Source organism: Malaya genurostris, chromosome 1, assembly GCF_030247185.1.
Source record: "Malaya genurostris strain Urasoe2022 chromosome 1, Malgen_1.1, whole genome shotgun sequence".
Lineage (NCBI taxonomy): Eukaryota > Metazoa > Arthropoda > Insecta > Diptera > Culicidae > Malaya > Malaya genurostris.
This window is the reverse complement of record NC_080570.1, coordinates 43,624,228-43,642,240: the sequence shown is the minus strand read 5'-3', so window position 1 is coordinate 43,642,240 and position 18,013 is coordinate 43,624,228. Positions and strand designations below refer to the sequence as shown.

At 38.6% G+C, this 18,013-nt stretch overlaps 1 protein-coding gene and 1 long non-coding RNA gene across 7 annotated transcripts in view; one reads left to right on the top strand and one right to left on the bottom strand.

The window, feature by feature from the left end:
- LOC131438215 (neuropeptide F receptor) overlaps nt 1–18,013 on the top strand; it is a 71,078-nt gene that overhangs the window by 15,537 nt on the left and 37,528 nt on the right. For 4 of the 6 annotated variants that reach the window (XR_009230897.1, XR_009230894.1, XR_009230893.1 and 1 more), the window contains exon 2: nt 16,012–16,480. Coding sequence is in view for 3 of the 6 variants with exons in the window: in XM_058608088.1 (XP_058464071.1) it covers nt 16,222–16,480 (259 nt within the window). In the remaining 3 variants the exon portion in view is untranslated. Of the gene's footprint in view, nt 1–11,469; nt 12,459–16,011; nt 16,481–18,013 lie in introns of those variants that run through there. The other 2 variants (XM_058608095.1, XM_058608102.1) reach the window with 2 other exon arrangements.
- LOC131438246 (uncharacterized) lies at nt 9,042–11,309 on the bottom strand. The gene is made up of 3 exons (XR_009230898.1): nt 11,157–11,309; nt 10,297–10,567; nt 9,042–10,107 (listed from the first exon to the last, which is right to left on the bottom strand). It is a non-coding gene; the product is annotated as an uncharacterized LOC131438246 (long non-coding RNA).

The window sequence follows — 18,013 nt, the reverse complement described above, 5'->3', positions numbered from 1 at the left end:
CAAATTGAATTTACTGTGAAACTGTAGGCCAAAAAATTGACAGGAACACACAAGTAAAACATTTGTAATTTTTTATCAAAATATTGATTGAAACAAACTTATTAACAAAAATGATCATGTTTTGTAGTTTCAAGCAGAAATACATGTTTATTTTCCGACCGACAGATAGTACTTTTAGCGTGATATCTTAGCTTCACCACGTTCAAATGTCATGAATATTTTATACGGCAACACTGGAGGATACGTAATTGACATAATTTCAGACAGATGGCGACACTAGGTGCCGCGCTGTTAAAAAGTTCTGCAACGTTTGAATTGTACCTTGTATTTGCTATATCAACCCTAAGACAAGACCTGACAACTGGCTTCTTATTCTTACTTCCGAATCATCCTTCTCGTCATTTTCGCCCTGTGGAATAAATACCAACGTAGTGTACAGTGTAGCCATATTTACAGATTTTTTAATAACTTTATGCTAGGAAAAAAATATTTTTTTATATTTAAATTTTTAGACTCGGTTTTTGATTTGAAATAAACATAAAAAATGTTGTGGTGAATGCATTTTTTAAATATATATTTACTTGACACCCTAAACACCAGAACAGCACATTATTCCTCGCATCAAACATCGAAGACTCAATCCATGCCAGAACATCATAGCCGGGTCAGCATAATATTCCATCAAAACCACCTCGGACCCAGAGACAGGTGTTCAGTATCTTTGTAACAACGACCATGGCCTCGCGGAGTGCTAGATTAAGTAAAGGTCATGTGAATAAACCTTTTTTAAAACTCCAGCTACGGGACTTAATTCAAAATTATATATTATTGCTTAAAACCAATTAATTGAGCTTTGATGACAAAACACGAAATATCTCATGTTGAACGCAAAATCGAATCCACTGTTGACGTATTACCGGATCTTTTGGAAAAAGGAAAAAGTCAAGTTTGGATAGAAATGCTTAGTGTGACCACAGTACGCAGTTCATTCTTCTCGTAAAACTAAACACACTTTCGATTTTAGACTAATTCAACAAATCTTTTTTGGTTACACCTTAATTCACAAAAAAAAAACGGCATGATGTTGATTTTAATCACACAGTGCTGCCACTATAAACATTTATTACAAATGAGATTGAAAAAAAGTGAAACATTCTCTGAAAATTTTCATTTCCATTGCTGAGCTAAAATTATACATTTTAATAAACATGTTTTCTGATTTTCTTTATACTTGGCATCATTGCTCGCGTACCCTGCAAAAGTTTTTTCTTTTCGCAATGTGCGGGTAGCAACATCAAAATCAGCCAATCAGAAACTGGAACATTTTGGAACAAAAGCAGCCCCAGTTGTCAGGTCTTGTCTTAGTATCAACCCAGATATTCTTTTGTCACTATTTTAATAAAAAAAATCAGAAAAATACAGGGAAGAGTTTTACTCCGATGAGGCATTCTATAATATTTCACCCTGCATGACGTTATCTGGTGTAAAAGAAATCCGATGCAGGAAACGAGTAAACTTTTTTTGTCCAGGAAAAGTAGATAAATTGTACCACATTTAGCTGATGCTGGATCGATTCAGCTGAACTCGTTTGTTACGGAAGGAGCTCGTCCGTATATCGAGAGATGTCGATGTTGTTATAAAAGCGGAGATAGCCTCTGGACTTAGTCGTGAAATCGAAGATGGGACGACCGGGAAAAGTGCTGGTGCTGCCTAGAGCGAGAAAAATAATTTCAGCACCATCAGCTGGATGGAATTGGACTTCTTTTCGCTGGATGGTCGGTTGTTGGTTGGTGTACTTTTACAGGTTGCCTGAAATCGAAGCTAACTGGCTTAATATGACACCGTGACAGCAACTTGAGCTAATATTTATGGCGATGACGTGATTACGATCTATATTATTCGTCACCGTTGGGAAAAAGATGGATGTTTTTCAATAGGACAAACAACGTCGTGAAGGTATTGGTGATCGTAATGAAAAGCAGTAATTTTTCATCCTTTTCTGTTATTGCTTTTTCTCTTGATCAGTGCTTCTCAGCTTTTTATATTGCCGGGCCCTCTGGAACCATAATAGTTCTCCGCGAGCCTCCACGTTTGAAATTGATTTTGTTTGCTGAAAATTTATTTATACTCTCTTTTAAAAATTGCATGACATCAACGGAAAAGGACACACGCAAGGTTATCAAAATGACAACATGATTAGTTTTGCAAGAAACAATTACTGTTGTTCATGACAATGATTCTCGGGCCACAGGCTGCTCTTCATGCTTTGTCTAAAAATTGATTCGATTTCACCACAGGTTTACAGATTAATCTGTACATGTGGCAACCCTGCATGTGACCTGTTTCGTTTCGGTTTACATACATTGTTGCCAGTGTCGTTGATTGACAATGTTTATTAATAAGTGACAGAGAGCAAATCAAAGGAGTGAAATTAAAATCTTTCAAATTGATTAGCGTAAATTTTGTTCTACCTGATACGTTGGTGATGCAAAAGATTTTGCATAATCCTATTGATAAATCACCTTCCTATTTATAGCAAACCTTAATTTGGTGTCACGTAGATCGAGCGCTTCTTATTTTGGTACCGTAAGCAAAAAGAAACAGTGACATATCATTCAGATTAAGCGTTCTTAGAATTCTTTCAGAATTTTAAGTAGCTCACACCAAACAAAGGCAAATATTTCCCAGCTTGTACGCATCATCACATTTTTCAAGGAACACCGCATGCTATTTGTTTACGTAATGAAACTCAGGGAACAAGAGGCAGACAGCTCGTAACCTTTGTCATCATTAATCAAGCTGAAGTGTTACGGTCTTTCTGAAAGGCTCTGTGTTGGATGAAGAAGAGTGTTATTGCTGTTTTTTGAACACATCTGATTTTAGGGTTAATCCAACGTAGGATTCATTCCAACGTGTGATAAATTACAGGAGGCGGACAAAGCCAACGGTTCCGGTGCCATTTGCCAGTACCCAAATCCATTCGGTCATCATTACATATGTCAGTTCCTTCGTCAAACTCACGGTTTATTCTCGATGGTGATTTTTATATGCCAATTCCATTTTATTATCTTTTATGTGTTTGTAATCGGGAGATATTTGTAACCGATGAGTTTTTGAATTCGATTGTTTTGACCTAATGGTACCCGGATTTTTGCCTTTCTCTATAGAAAGGTAAAGAATTGCTGTAGAAACCCTCTTTTGGGACCCTCTAATGTTATGGTCCTCTCAGCTCGACGAGATCGGTTTCTTTACACTTTTCATCTATGCGCTAGAAAAGTGCTCAATCAATTTTATCAATCTTAGGATCGTTTGAAAGTTACTGTTTCATCAGTACTTAATTTCGAAGTTTAAATGGCTGATGTTAAAAAAACCTCTCATTGAATCTTGAATAAAAATACGAAAGCTTGCTCGGCCATAAACGGTCTTAACCGGCCCCATGTCACGACGCCATCTTGATGAGATCAAAATCGGAACTTCAAAATCAGCTGATTGCAACGTAAACAAACAAACAAACAGTAAGGCATTTGCTTAACGCGTTTACCTTGTTTAGTGCAAAAAATTAATGAATTATGGGTCGACTCTCTCACAATAACTTGTCGGTTTAGCTAAAATACAGCAGACAGTGTTTTGGGACATCAAGTGGAGATAATTTACACAATTTGAGAGTCGCGATGAGTATCAAAACATCGCAGTGTTTGGAGCTCGAAACGCGAGGGGCTCAACGTAATCGATATACTTTCAAATGGCTGGTGCTCACATACCGATGTCAGATGGCTGGTCTTAACCTACTAATTGAAACTGATCTGTCGCATCGTGCCATCGGAAAAAGGTTGGAAATAGCAAATTCCATGGTGCCTGATATCATAAATTAGTTCGAAAACATCTAGCTGTAGACCGGAAACGAGAAAAAGCTGGCAAGTCAAGAAGAACGATCACAAACCCGTGTTTGTTGCTTTTAAACGGAAACCGAACGCCACAGTTTGAGATGCCCATACCTATGAGCAAGGCTTTCGTGTAGAATACCAAAACACAAGCTGAACTACGGACGTTCAAGGTCCCTCCTCAGTGACGAGAGATAAAATATGGTCGCAAAAAACCGGAAGTTGTACGATCAGAAGTTTACGAAACCACATTAACTGCGAAATGGATGACGAGTCATATGTGAAGGCGGACCTGAACCAGGTACCAGGTAACCTGCATGTGACATGTTCGTCAAGAAGATTTTAATTTGGCAAGCGATTTGTGCTTGCGAAAAGTTGAGTACATCATTTGTTACCGCAAGCACCATGAAAGGACAGGTATAGGTAGAAGAGGGTCTCAAAAAGCAGTTCCTCTCTCTTCTGAAGGCTTACGGCAATCCGACGATCTTATGGCGGAATTTGGCATCACGAATGATGTTGATTACGTGGTGGAAGATCTGATCCTCCCAGACACTCTGGAACTGCGCCCATTAAAAAAATACTAAGCAGTTAAAAAAGAACTCGAGAGGTGTGCGAAATACCTCATTTTGGTCAGCAACTTCAAACCGTTCAGTTCACCAGTGAATCGATTCAATGTATCAGTTCATTTAAATTGAACTGAAACTCTAATATTTGATTATTTTCTCTCATGTACGTGGACGAAATTGAATCCTTGGTTCGCATTGAAATGTGCATCATTGGCTATCTTATTTATTATAATTTTAGGAATTGTAATATTAACAAAAAATGATGAATGGAAATTATGCCAAATCCGTTGAATATCTGTAAAAGTTGCATCCCTGATTGTACCTTAGCTTACTGAGTGAGATTGCTTACAATATCTTGTTTTATCGTGGAAAACCTGGAAAACGGCTGTCTCAGTCTTATAATACAAACGAATGTTGTTTACCGTGCGACGTTTCGGCCTTTGGTGTAGGCCTTTTTCAAGGAAAAAAAGTCTATCGTTTATAGTCAAAACATAAACGATAGACTTTATTTTCCTTGAAAAAGGCCTACACCAAAGGCCGAAACGTCGGACAGTAAACAGCATTCGTTTGTATTATAAGCTTGAGACAGCCGTTTTCTAGTTTTCCACAATTATCAACCCAGTCGAAATCAAGTATAACCTCATGTTTTATCTGTTATAAAAGGATAGATGCAAATGTGGAGGAACGACCGAAAGTTCCTGCACATATTTTATCTCATTTCGAAACCACGTTTTGAGAGTAGAAAATCCATTCAGCTTGTGCTATTGTTCTATCTTCGTAATGTAGTGAACTGAGTAACAAATGAATAAACAACAAAAACAATTCGCAGCTTAAGTACAATTTTTCAATGCTGCTCATAATCATGGAGTTACATATTGTTTACTTGTCTATTCTGATCTGTTTCAAAAATACTTTCAGTCATCCAAGGACTTCAGTGAATCAATAGTATTTAACGTGATGATTAGGTTCATTTTTTGTATTTTGTTATTCTGGTAGATCTTAAGGCCTTAATTTCAGGTAATTTTTGGATGACGTAGATCATGCAAAATAAGCCTATTAGTTGCATGTGGTATCACGAGTCAGGGCCGAGTATAATAAGTTCATTCCAGATAGTGTTTTGGTGACTCAGAGCATCCACAATAAGCCTAATAATTATAAGTGGTATCACGACGAGTATAGACCGTGAACAATAAGTTCGTTAATGAACTTTGTTATGCTGGTAGATCTTAAGGGCTGAGGACAGAGGGTCGCGTGTTGAGTTTTAAATCGACCACGTGGCTCGCTCAGTTCCCTTTGCGCATCGTATTTCTCTTGTACTCTCTTGTATATGAGCAAACTGTACCGGGTTGCCAGCATACATTGTATTATTTTGATGAGAAGTTTTATCACAATAATCTATCGTATGGATTGGACATTACATGGATTCCAATGAACAATGAAAAAATATTCAATTTTCACAAAGATTGAATGTCTGTGTTTTTGGCAGCCTTGTCGAGCCAATTTTATTTCTCTTTCCTTTTTCAGAATGCTATCAGTAAACCAAAACGAAAAAAACGGCGGATGCATTGAAGCTGACTTTGTTTTACAGAAAAATACAACACTTTATTTTTATCGCGATAACATATATGTTTTTATATACTAATCGCATCTAAACTAAATTATCTAGACTTTGTCACGGTAGATTTATGATACAAGCCTTCAAAGCCGAGATATTCGATGAACAAGTAGAGGTATGCATTTCCGAGCGTTCCAATGTTCAGCAGTTCTTCAGTCAGAAAAAAATACAACTCGACCGCTAAACTCAATGAAACTTTCTGAAAATTTCACAGAATATTCTCAACTATATTTCGAAGATATTGTCAGGTGGGTTTTTCTACATTCTGCATCGTTTCCAAGAAAATTGAATTTGAAACGGAAAAATAGCAAAAAACCTACCACTGTCCTCAGCCCTTAAAGTGGGACTCCAGGTTGTTTTTAGATGAACAGACACTTCATCACAATGATCCCATAATTCATCACAATGATCTCCTTAATTGAATGTGATATCACGAGTATGGACCACTAAAAATAAACTCACTAATGCCATCGGTTTCGTTGGTAGACCTCAAGGCCTATATTCCAAGGAGGTTTTGGATGGACAAGAACTTCCACAGACATTATTATAATATGTCAATTTGCAGAATATAATACTACGAGCATACAGCGCACTCGAAAGTCATACAGAAGTCACCAGTAACGCGTTTATGCACCGATTTCTTTATTCAGAGAAATCTTGGATACCTACGACCTTCTCAAATCGGGCACTGAGTGCCCATCTATCCTAAATCCAATTTTGTAGCCATATACTAACGAGACTTGTACAACATAGCAACTATATGGTTAGTTGAAAGAATTTTTTATATCATTATGCATAGACATGATCTTGAAAAAAATTGCCTTAGAACCATGTTATTCCGGAGCGGGAAGTCGTATTCGGTTAAAATCGATAACGTTTCGTGAGTACTTTCAATTTAAGTTTAGTTTTCACAAACTTAGATTGAAAGTACTCCAACGTACTTCACTAATTTTTGCCTTTCTCTATAGAAATAGAGAAATGAAATTACTAAAAAATCGGACTTTTGATCGGAGCTCCGAGACCTTCAGTGTTATATACCTTTCGACTCAGCCTGACGAGATCGAATCGATTTGGACGTCTTTTAAAGAAACGGAGACGGCCTCATCGATTTTAACAATCTCTAGTTCGGTTGAAAGCACTATTCTTGGAATTTGAATAAAGTTCGAAGATCGATTCCAGTTCCGGAGAAAAAATGCTATCAATGACGTAACCGACAAAACGTCTTTTTCTCTCTCAGCTTAATTTTCCGGAAGATAGCGGCTAAGATTTTAGCCAGCCCAGGCTCGTTTGAATGCTACCTTTGTGTCGTAAATCAATTTTAACAACAGCCAGGAAGTCTGGGAAAGGATTTCAGGAATCACCAAAAGGAAACGAACGTGAAGCTAATGTTGCAGAAGAGAATAAATGTTTCCGTACATACTGGGGCCAGATAAAAAAAATGTCTCCACCTTTCGCGCATACTTCTAAACACCGACAAGGTATAAAATCGTTCAAGGTGAAAACTGTACTGAACCACAATGATAAACAGAATGTGACGACTAAAAGTCAGGCTCGCATATTGCATCCCGAATATTTGACGAAATTTTTCTGTGTGATAACGAACGATGAAACTTATGTGTAGGAAGACTTTAAACAGCTTACCAGAGTGTTGTTCTATATTATCATGCAACGTAATGGCATAGATGAGCATTTCAGGATGAAGAGGCCAAGCTTCCCAAATAATATTTGATTTGGCAGGCAATATGCAGCTGTAGTCGTTTATCACTACCGGAGAGGTATAAACAGAGTTGCACTGAGTCGTGATCATCATCCACACGTCAAATCATACGAAGTAGTTCCGTCACGAACCAAAATGATCGTCATTCAACGTTGATCGAATTCATGCCATGGGTAGCGTACTGCGAACACGAACAACAGTGACGCGAGAGTGGCAACACGCAGAGAGTAAAATATTTCGAATGAGAGAACAGATCGGTCATTCTCTGTTTGTTTTAAAACGGTCTGTTTATAGTTTTATAGTGAATTGAAAATGATAACACTTTGATTTTCATTATCATTTTCTGACATCACATCATTGCGAATGCACACTTTTATTTTCCTTCTAAGAACTAAGTCAAACCAAGAAAACGTTGTCCTTGCAATTGATGATTCTAAGATTTCAGTCATGTTGATTCGTCTCCAAGTGAGCATCAGACTGAACTGACGGAATATCTCTCTCAGTGAAACTCATACATTAGTAATGACAGTATATGCAGCTTCTCAGTGAGAGAGCTTGCAAGAGAAACGATGCCTGTTGGAACGCTTGTGTCCGTCAGTGAATATTCTCTGTTTACGGATACTGGATGCAACACTGGGTATAAAGAGAGATATACCGTGAGAAATGTCTAAAGAAGCGATTGTTACCGTTCCTACATAGCCGTGACGCAACCGCGCTTCTCTGGCCTGATTTGGCATATTGTCACTATGTCAAAGATGTTTTGAAATTGTATAGAGCGAATGGAGTTCATGTTGTACCGAAAGAGGCAAATCCACCCGGAGTTGCGACCTATCGAGCGGTATTGAGCTATCAAAAAGAAAGAATTCGTTCAACACGGAGAACTCGCAGATCACAGAATTACAATTTTGCATTTGTTGTTTCACGCCCTGACTGTTTCAACTAGTAATGTTGTTAAATTAAATAACATATCTGTTGGTTTTGTCATGACCATTCAGGTAAGCGAAATTGCTGTATTCAAATGGTGTCACTTGGCGGAGAACGAAGACAGCAAAACGCCAAACAAAAATCCTCTTCAGTTCACCAGAAACGTTTGATATTGAAAATTTTCAATGTCAAATGAACGTCATTTATGTCAGTTACGTAGAGGCCGTTTCTCGTAAGTGAAAGTATGCTGAAGAATATAGGAGTCAATTGTTAACAAGTTTTCCATGCATTGAATACTATTACTACAGTATAAATGTATTAATTTTGTAGCTGTTCTGAGTGAGTAGATCGATGAGTTTATCATTAGCTCAACTCTCGGTGCTGTCTGGTGCATTCAGGCACTTGAATCTCCTATCGGTGAATTCAACGAGGAGGTGACTGGCAGGCGAGGACAAGCCAAAACCGTAAACTCACGATCCTATTCCCATCCAACCGCTAATCCCAATCGATCTTATACAACCCTATCCCATCATCAGCTGCCGTTAGTGGTTTGAGTATCAGATTATACGATGACATAAACGTCAACCGCTGTCAGTTGACAGATCGATCGCGCGCGATACGGTTCAGGTAGATACAAGCCGCAATTGGGAATCTTCGGATCTTCTAGAGTGAACTGTGAGAGAGTGAACATCGAGAAAACGCATTCCGCGTCTAAAGTCCTTTCTTTATTCATTTAGTTTTCCGGAAGTGTTTTAATAGCAACGGAGGACGGTCGTGGACCGCCCGTTGATCGCGAAGTTCGTACCAGTTACTAAGAAGTATTAGTGAGGCGAAAATAGCGCATATTTTCGCAAAAGTGTCGGCCCTCAACCACGTGCTAAAAGCAGTATCCATCACGACGAGTCCTGTACCGACGAGAGCAGTCGGAGGAGGTGAGTCTGATACCTGTCATAACCCAAATCAGCGTCTTCACCCTAGGCGTGAAGAGTGTTTGGGTGCACCACGCCGTGCGTTTGTTGGGTGAACGTAGATTCACCGGTTTCTCTCCCTTACTTTGGTTGCAGACCCGCCCTAACCTCATAGCTCTACCGACACATCGAGCTGCGACTAACGGGAGAGGATCTACGGTCTAATCCGTGCACTAAGGTAAACCTCTATTGCCGAGAGAAAATTCAGTTACAGTGGCGCCCAACATGGGTTTTCTCAAGTCCGAGCCACAATTGCACAATTGATTCCAGCAGTTCGTAGTGTCCGTGGGCCTGTGAGGTTGGAGCTGGTTCGTGCTGGATGTCCGGTGCAGAGAATTTGTTCGGTTCCGTATAAAGCATTGGATTATTATCACATGAATCTCAGATCAATGGGACTGATGAACGAGAGTTGAGAGCATATTTCAAATGTAGCAACCTAAAAAAAAAAAAAAAAAAAAATCATTATTAAATAAAATTAAAGAAATTTAACGCAAAACTTGCGAAAAGAAAAATAAAAGCGATCGTAGTTCGGAAAGAAGGCCAACATAATTACATCCTTAAAGACATGCAAGGAAAAGACCTCGGTTTGGTCAATGCCAAGTATATTAATCGGTAAACAACTTACCTCTACACAGTCGGCTATGGCTTTCTTCAATAGAAGCACTAAGAGCGAGTCACCGTCGCAGACTCCTTTACATGAAAAGCATATCTTCCACTACGGGGCCCAAAAACACCATATTACGGTCACCGAACAAAAGTGTGAAGCGATACAGTCAAACAGCTATGGTTCCAGACGATAGGAAAGGACACTAAGAGGAAGCCTCGGCGACAACTTCCTTTCCAGTAATAATATCTTCCATCCTTCGACCAGCCAAGATGCAGGAACGGAGGCCGCCCTTTAGATTAAGCAATTAATACGAAATTATTAAAAGTTGAAACGAGTGAACAGGATTGAACAGCAACGAAAATAACGATTTCGGGAAAAAAAACCGTAAGTTTAACTGCAGTGCTGCTAGAAATTTATAACAGCACGAGCGTGGAAAATAATTCTATACAGATATACTATGAAACTGTATATCTATATGTATAACCACACAGCAAATAAATACCAATATTTTTCATATTATACGTTCTCTAAGAAAATGCTAGTGATGAAAAATTTAGCGATTATATGCCGAGCGGTCTCAAGGTCTTTAGCATAAAGATCCACAAGCTTCGAAATTTTTTACACTTAATAGGAAAATGCATGCAAACGGAATCTCAGGAATCGGATCTAGAATCACTGAGTGTCACACTAACATCTTGGAGATGTCTACTGTGACTAGAGCACTAGGTAAATCACTTTACATCCGATGATGGCAAAAAGTGATTACCCTAGCCGTTGAGTAATGCGATTCAGTACAGTTATAATCAACACATATCTTATCCATACCGGTAACTTAGAAACAAATCCCCGTAAAAATAACAAAGCATTTCTTTACTTACCTGATAATTTTCCTTTCCAACCGCGTGTAACACGTCTCCTTTGTCCGACGTTAGAGCGAAGAAAGGAAAAACGCAATAATTTTTATTCATTTCCGCACCCGAAACCAACCGAGGGATTCGCCACTAGGTAAAAACGAGTTAGATACAGTAAAGACGGAGCGCATTTTTAAATTGCGTTTCACTAGGGTACGAACACGAATAATTGACAGTAAATAATTTTGGAAATAGTGTAAGCACCGATATTCAAACGAATTGAAACATTAAGTCAAATTTGCAAACAAACAAAAAAATAATAACAATAATAACAATAACAAACAAAGTGCAGGAAAAAAACCTACTAATGAAAGGTGTTCTCAGTTTCTCGTTCTCGAGTAGCCAAGCCTAAATAAATTTCGTGGCACAAACGTACTAGTATAACAGAAAATTTTAAAAGACATCTTAGAAGCCGTTTCAAATTTTCTTTCCCCCGGCCGACGGCATCTGTAGCTGTTCTGAGTGAGTAGATCGATGAGTTTATCATTAGCTCAACTCTCGGTGCTGTCTGGTGCATTCAGGCACTTGAATCTCCTATCGGTGAATTCAACGAGGAGGTGACTGGCAGGCGAGGACAAGCCAAAACCGTAAACTCACGATCCTATTCCCATCCAACCGCTAATCCCAATCGATCTTATACAACCCTATCCCATCATCAGCTGCCGTTAGTGGTTTGAGTATCAGATTATACGATGACATAAACGTCAACCGCTGTCAGTTGACAGATCGATCGCGCGCGATACGGTTCAGGTAGATACAAGCCGCAATTGGGAATCTTCGGATCTTCTAGAGTGAACTGTGAGAGAGTGAACATCGAGAAAACGCATTCCGCGTCTAAAGTCCTTTCTTTATTCATTTAGTTTTCCGGAAGTGTTTTAATAGCAACGGAGGACGGTCGTGGACCGCCCGTTGATCGCGAAGTTCGTACCAGTTACTAAGAAGTATTAGTGAGGCGAAAATAGCGCATATTTTCGCAAAAGTGTCGGCCCTCAACCACGTGCTAAAAGCAGTATCCATCACGACGAGTCCTGTACCGACGAGAGCAGTCGGAGGAGGTGAGTCTGATACCTGTCATAACCCAAATCAGCGTCTTCACCCTAGGCGTGAAGAGTGTTTGGGTGCACCACGCCGTGCGTTTGTTGGGTGAACGTAGATTCACCGGTTTCTCTCCCTTACTTTGGTTGCAGACCCGCCCTAACCTCATAGCTCTACCGACACATCGAGCTGCGACTAACGGGAGAGGATCTACGGTCTAATCCGTGCACTAAGGTAAACCTCTATTGCCGAGAGAAAATTCAGTTACAATTTTATTTGCGGGTAATGTATTTTCCGACAGTTCATGTCAATGCAATTAAAAACGCTTAACGCTTGAAAATTTGCTGCTAAAGTGAAGTGGTTCTATTTGTGTTTTCTTGGAAATTCATCTGTAGCATTAAGCTTATCAGCAACATTCTTGAACACGGAATCAAAAAAGCTCTTCCAGCGAGCCATTCTGCAAGTGAAGGAAAAATTTCTTAATGCCCTGGAACATTTTGCTGGTGATTTCCTTCTTGAGAGTTTTAATCTATAGCATTTCTATATCATCTGTGAGTTTAGAGATAAAGCTATTAGTTGCCCCCGAAGTAGTCAGTCAGTAAAAAAATATTTATTGCAATAGGCGTTTTAAGTTCAAATAACTGAATAATTCGTTAAAACAACTGAGACATTTTTTTGCTTTTATGCCAATACAGGTATCTTTGCTGATATTGTGTCAATGCTCAGTTGCACGAGTGACACTTTATTGAAACGTTTCATTTTCCGATTAGTGTACATTTTATTGCTCAACTGTAACGTTTTATTATTCGTTTGCGGTGCGTGTCTTGGCTGGGTATCATTGCTAAACTTCCAGCACGATAAGTAAAAAATGACAGTTCAGTTAAAACGATTAGTTGTACCAAATTTTAACCAATTACGTTCAGAAAATATATCATATATCAACTTAACTAATATATTAGTTGCTTCGCTAGCTTTTCCGTGAATACATCAGAATACAATACATAGAAAATCACAGAATACTCTACAGCATGCAATATGGTTTCCGAAGCGGAAGTAGCACAACCGTTGCTATAACTGAGCTTATAGATAATATTCTAGAAATAACGGATTCCAAAAGATATGTGGGTGCTTTATTTTTAGACTTAAAAAAGGCCTTCGACACTCTAAATCATGAAATACTGCTCCGTAAACTGGACAAGTATGGAATTAGAGGGATTGCTAATAACATAATCCGAAGCTATTTAGAAAACAGAATCCAATATGTTTCAATCGATGGAGAAACAAGTTCTTCAAAACTAGTAAGCATTGGCGTACCACAGGGAAGTAATATCGGGCCCTTACTGTTCTTGCTATATGTTAACGATATATGCAAGATTAATCTCTCTGGTACTCCAAGGTTATTTGCGGATGATACGGCCTTGTTTTATCCGAATGCCAATACAAGTTCTATTATAACAAACATGAATAACGACTTGCTGATTTTAAAAGAATACTTCTCTAAAAATCTGCTCTCTTTGAATCTACAAAAAACAAAATGTGTAATGTTCCGATCACCTAGGAAAGTTCTTCCCACTCTTCCCAACTTAATTATGGAAGGAAATGTTATAGAAAGAGAGGAAGTTTTTAAATATTTGGGAATCCATCTGGACTCTACGTTGTCTTGGAAACATCACATAAAGGAAATCGAAAAAAAATCTCATCATTGTGCGGAATTTTAAAACGTGTAAGCCATTTTCTACCACGGAAGACACTTATTCTGTTCTATTTCGCTCATATTCATCCTCGCTTGAGTTACCTCATCGTTGTCTGGGGTAGAGCCTGCAAGTCAAAATTGAAGAGATTGCAAATATTGCAAAATCGTTGTATCAGAATAATATTCGATCTACCCTTTCTATTTCCTACAGTTCAGCTTTATACAGATCTTCCTCATAAAATCTTACCCATTCTAGCTATCTGCGATGAACAAACATCAATCTTAATCCACAACATAATACATAATCCGGACACTTTTCACAATATAACAATAAATACAACACCTCGAATTCACAACACAAGGCAAGTTAATCATCTTTCGCAATCTCGTGCATTTTCAAATTTTGGTCAGAAACGAATTACATTCATTGGTCCAGCAATATATAATAAACTGCCCAGAGAAATACAGAACATTACACATCGTCACTTGTTCAAATCCAGCATCAAAAACTACTTAAGAAGTCGTATACGCCAATTACTAATCTAAGTTATTAATTATGTATTTGTGTCTTTTATTCCTATGTGTTATATGTAAACCGTCTACAAACAGCTAAATGTAATTATTAATTCAACGCGTTAGAATCACCTAAATTGTAACTATTCTTGTTAATATATGTGCTTCTTTAAAAGGACAAATAATCCACTAGAAGCACACTTTTCGTTTTTGTCATATTTAGTATATCTCTCTAATCATTAATGTTACTTCAAGAAATTTAATATTTTCAGCCATTTTAGATATAGTATAGTAGTAATTCAATATTTGTTTTATAATTGTTGTTGCCAATGGCTGAAAATGGTGCCCATTACCAGGGGGCTCAAATGCGAGCCTTTTGGTGTGGGGGAGAGTGGAGGGTTAATAAAAAAAAAAAACAACAAGCTCAAAAGTCCGTAGTTTGTACATGCAACCTAATTGAACAATAATAAAAAATGCATCTTGGATTGAACTAACAGCAAAGATGTTGTAACCAAACCCTGACCGAACCTGAATGAATTTGTATTGAAAATAACCCGAATTCAAGTCCGTAATATCTTAATGAAAATAATATATTTTAATAAAGCTCTTCGAATGGCAATAGAAAGGCATTATCACGCCACAAGGAGGGTTAAATTATTTCAAATTTTGCACCAATCATAGTCCGAAACCTGCTCGCGTAGATGATTAACCGTTGTCTGGTCCAGTTCTAGGTGTCTAGTACTCAATTGAAGTGCTTATTTTTGCTAAGCTGTGAGCATGATGAATCTAAAATGGCGGTTCATTATAAACAAAGGATTAGTTGCATCAACTTTCAACCTATCAAATTCTGAAAAATAACAAAAATTTAAGTTGTTTTGCGAACGTGACCTTTTCCGTGTAGCGTGGGAGTTCATTTATCGACCGAAACGTGTTGTATCGTCTGCGAGAAGTTAGAGATATGATATTTTTCGACTTGTTCTAAACTGCTACCGATCGTCCTCCGCTGATTGCTAGAAACATATTTATTTACGTACAATTAGAGAATACGATAGCAAAACATGGATTACTCACGCTTTGTAGCGGAAGGGTATAACGCAGTTTGAGAGTAAATTTATGACCTGCTTGTGCTCAATTGCGCCGAACAGACTCGTATATTGGTTCACTTGCTAGAGTAATTGCTCCGATATTCGTCCCATTAGTGAAGGTATTTTACTGTTTTGTAATGATTAACAGTACATACGCATGCGATTGTGGTTCAGTTAAGCCGAATGCCAAAAATCGCAAAACTTTCCCGTTGGATGAATACTGGTACGGTTATCCTTGTTTGAAAAAAATATTCTTGAGTGGCGAAACCGACTGGCGGGTATTGATTTATGCAGTCCAGACATTTCTCCATTAAAATAAGTGAAACAATTTTCAATTGTTATAAGAAATTCTTAGAATTTTCAACGTTCTCGCGCTGAAAAATGAACCTTGAAACGAGATTAAACTGCTGTCTGTCTATGCTAGAAAATTCTGTAACCTTTCTCTCTGGGATAAAAATATAATTCCCACTTTTTTTCTTCTTTAATCTCCTTTCAGATGGCTAAATGACATCACCGCCTGACGGATGCCACAGCATGGTCTATCGTGTCGTATCGCAGCCGCTAATGTTGGACCGGTTAGTGGCTGTTTTCATGCTGATAAAACAAGAAAAATAAAATTAGAACACTTAATCAAAGCCATAAAAAAACGATAAGCGAACGTAAAACTACAGCCTCAGTAGTCGCTAAGCCAGTAGACCAACGGACCATGGACGTCGTTCTATCCCGGCTGAATCTCAGCCTGGATAATGTAACGTTCAGCACCAGCACCATCCGGCAGGGGTTGATCGAGCAGTACAGTAACAACAGGAAAGTGGACGACCCGGCATATCACATACTGATTGTCCTTTACAGCACGCTAATCATATTCGGTGCTACCGGGAACAGTCTGGTGGTGATGGCGGTTGCCAGGAAGCCACAGATGCGAACGGCACGCAACATGTTCATCGTTAATCTGGCGGTTTCGGGTGAGTTCGCTAGCTTGGTTTGTTTGTTTGTTCGTGTTTGCACTGACACCTAGCGAACGTGGACGCGTTCACAAAGATTAATATTTCGATAAGTGGAATCTCTACAACAGCAGCGATGAACCTTATAGCTATGACCACTAAAAATAATCCATTGTTAGTAGTTCTCGAAATCTTTCATATTATGATCATGCGGCACTTATTCATCAAATAATAATGAATAATCCATAAATTTCTGGTGTATTATTACATTTTTTTTATGTAATCTACTTCTCCTAACTTGTGATAACACCGGGTGAAGGCTTACCTATGGAATTTTTAGCATTTCAGCATTGTAGTATTTTAGCTAAATATCAGCATTTAAGCTAAATTTTAGCATCTAAGCTAAATTTTAGCATTTCTGCTAAATTTTAGCATTTCTGCTAAATTTAAGCATTTCAGCTTAGTTTTAGCATTTCATCTGAATTTTAGCATTTTAGCTTAATATTAGTATTTTAGCCTTATTTTAGTGTAATTTTAGCATGTTGCAGCACCAAATGAACGTACGGAATGGTACACTGCGCTATAAATTATTTCATTCGACTAGTTCAGAAATCCCTCACTCACAAGTGCGAAAGCCACTTGCACTATCACAAATGCGCAATGTAGGTAGATTACACTGTAGTAGCTTATCTGATTATCCGTTATCGCCAGTTCAGCTTAGACCACCAAGCTTTAAGGACGTTTAGAATATACGGTGCATGTTGTTATAAACCTTGTTCGTAAAGCCTTGTGAATTTATGAAATCGAAATTTCCTGAATCCTGCATGAGATTCCGATTGGTCGCAACAAATTGGTGCCGTGACCAGGATTGATTGCTGCATGCGATCACGGACCACTTAAGGAAAGACCGTTCCATCGCCATCGTGAATTATTACGACGCCACGTTAAGTGGTTATTGTGTAGCGTAAAACAATTGATCCAACAAACAGTACGGTTCTGCATCCGCCATCGCGCTTGTAGCACGTGGTCATTGCTGTTGACCCAGGCAAAGCTGTTGAAATATATGAAATACAATGCCTAATTCTTACTGGTAACAGGTTAGTAGCTGTCCAATTCCTCCTTCTATTCCGCTGGTGCGCTCTAGATTGCGTTCTCCCATTTTTTTTCGAGTGGCATTCATCATTACTGTCTACGGTCCTCGACGGTCCAGTCAGGATTTCGATCGGTTGTGCTTCGTACCGTGCCTACGCTGGGACAATTGCTTCGCAGAAACGATTAGTCTCGAAAACATTCGTGCGACCATATAGGCTGGTTTGATTCCAGTTGGCTGATTTATATATACAAGGCAAATTTAGCCTTGGACAAGGTACGTACCTCTCCAAGTGTGCTAAAATCCTATCCCAGGGCTACTGGTCTTAATTTTCCCAGGAAACGGTTGTATAACGCTCTCTATTCACCACATCGTCGTCAGTGTACAGGAGCGTATTCCAAATGGCGGACGAACAAGAAAAACGGCAGTTAGTCCGTCGACGCATGGCACTACTCGCATCGCTG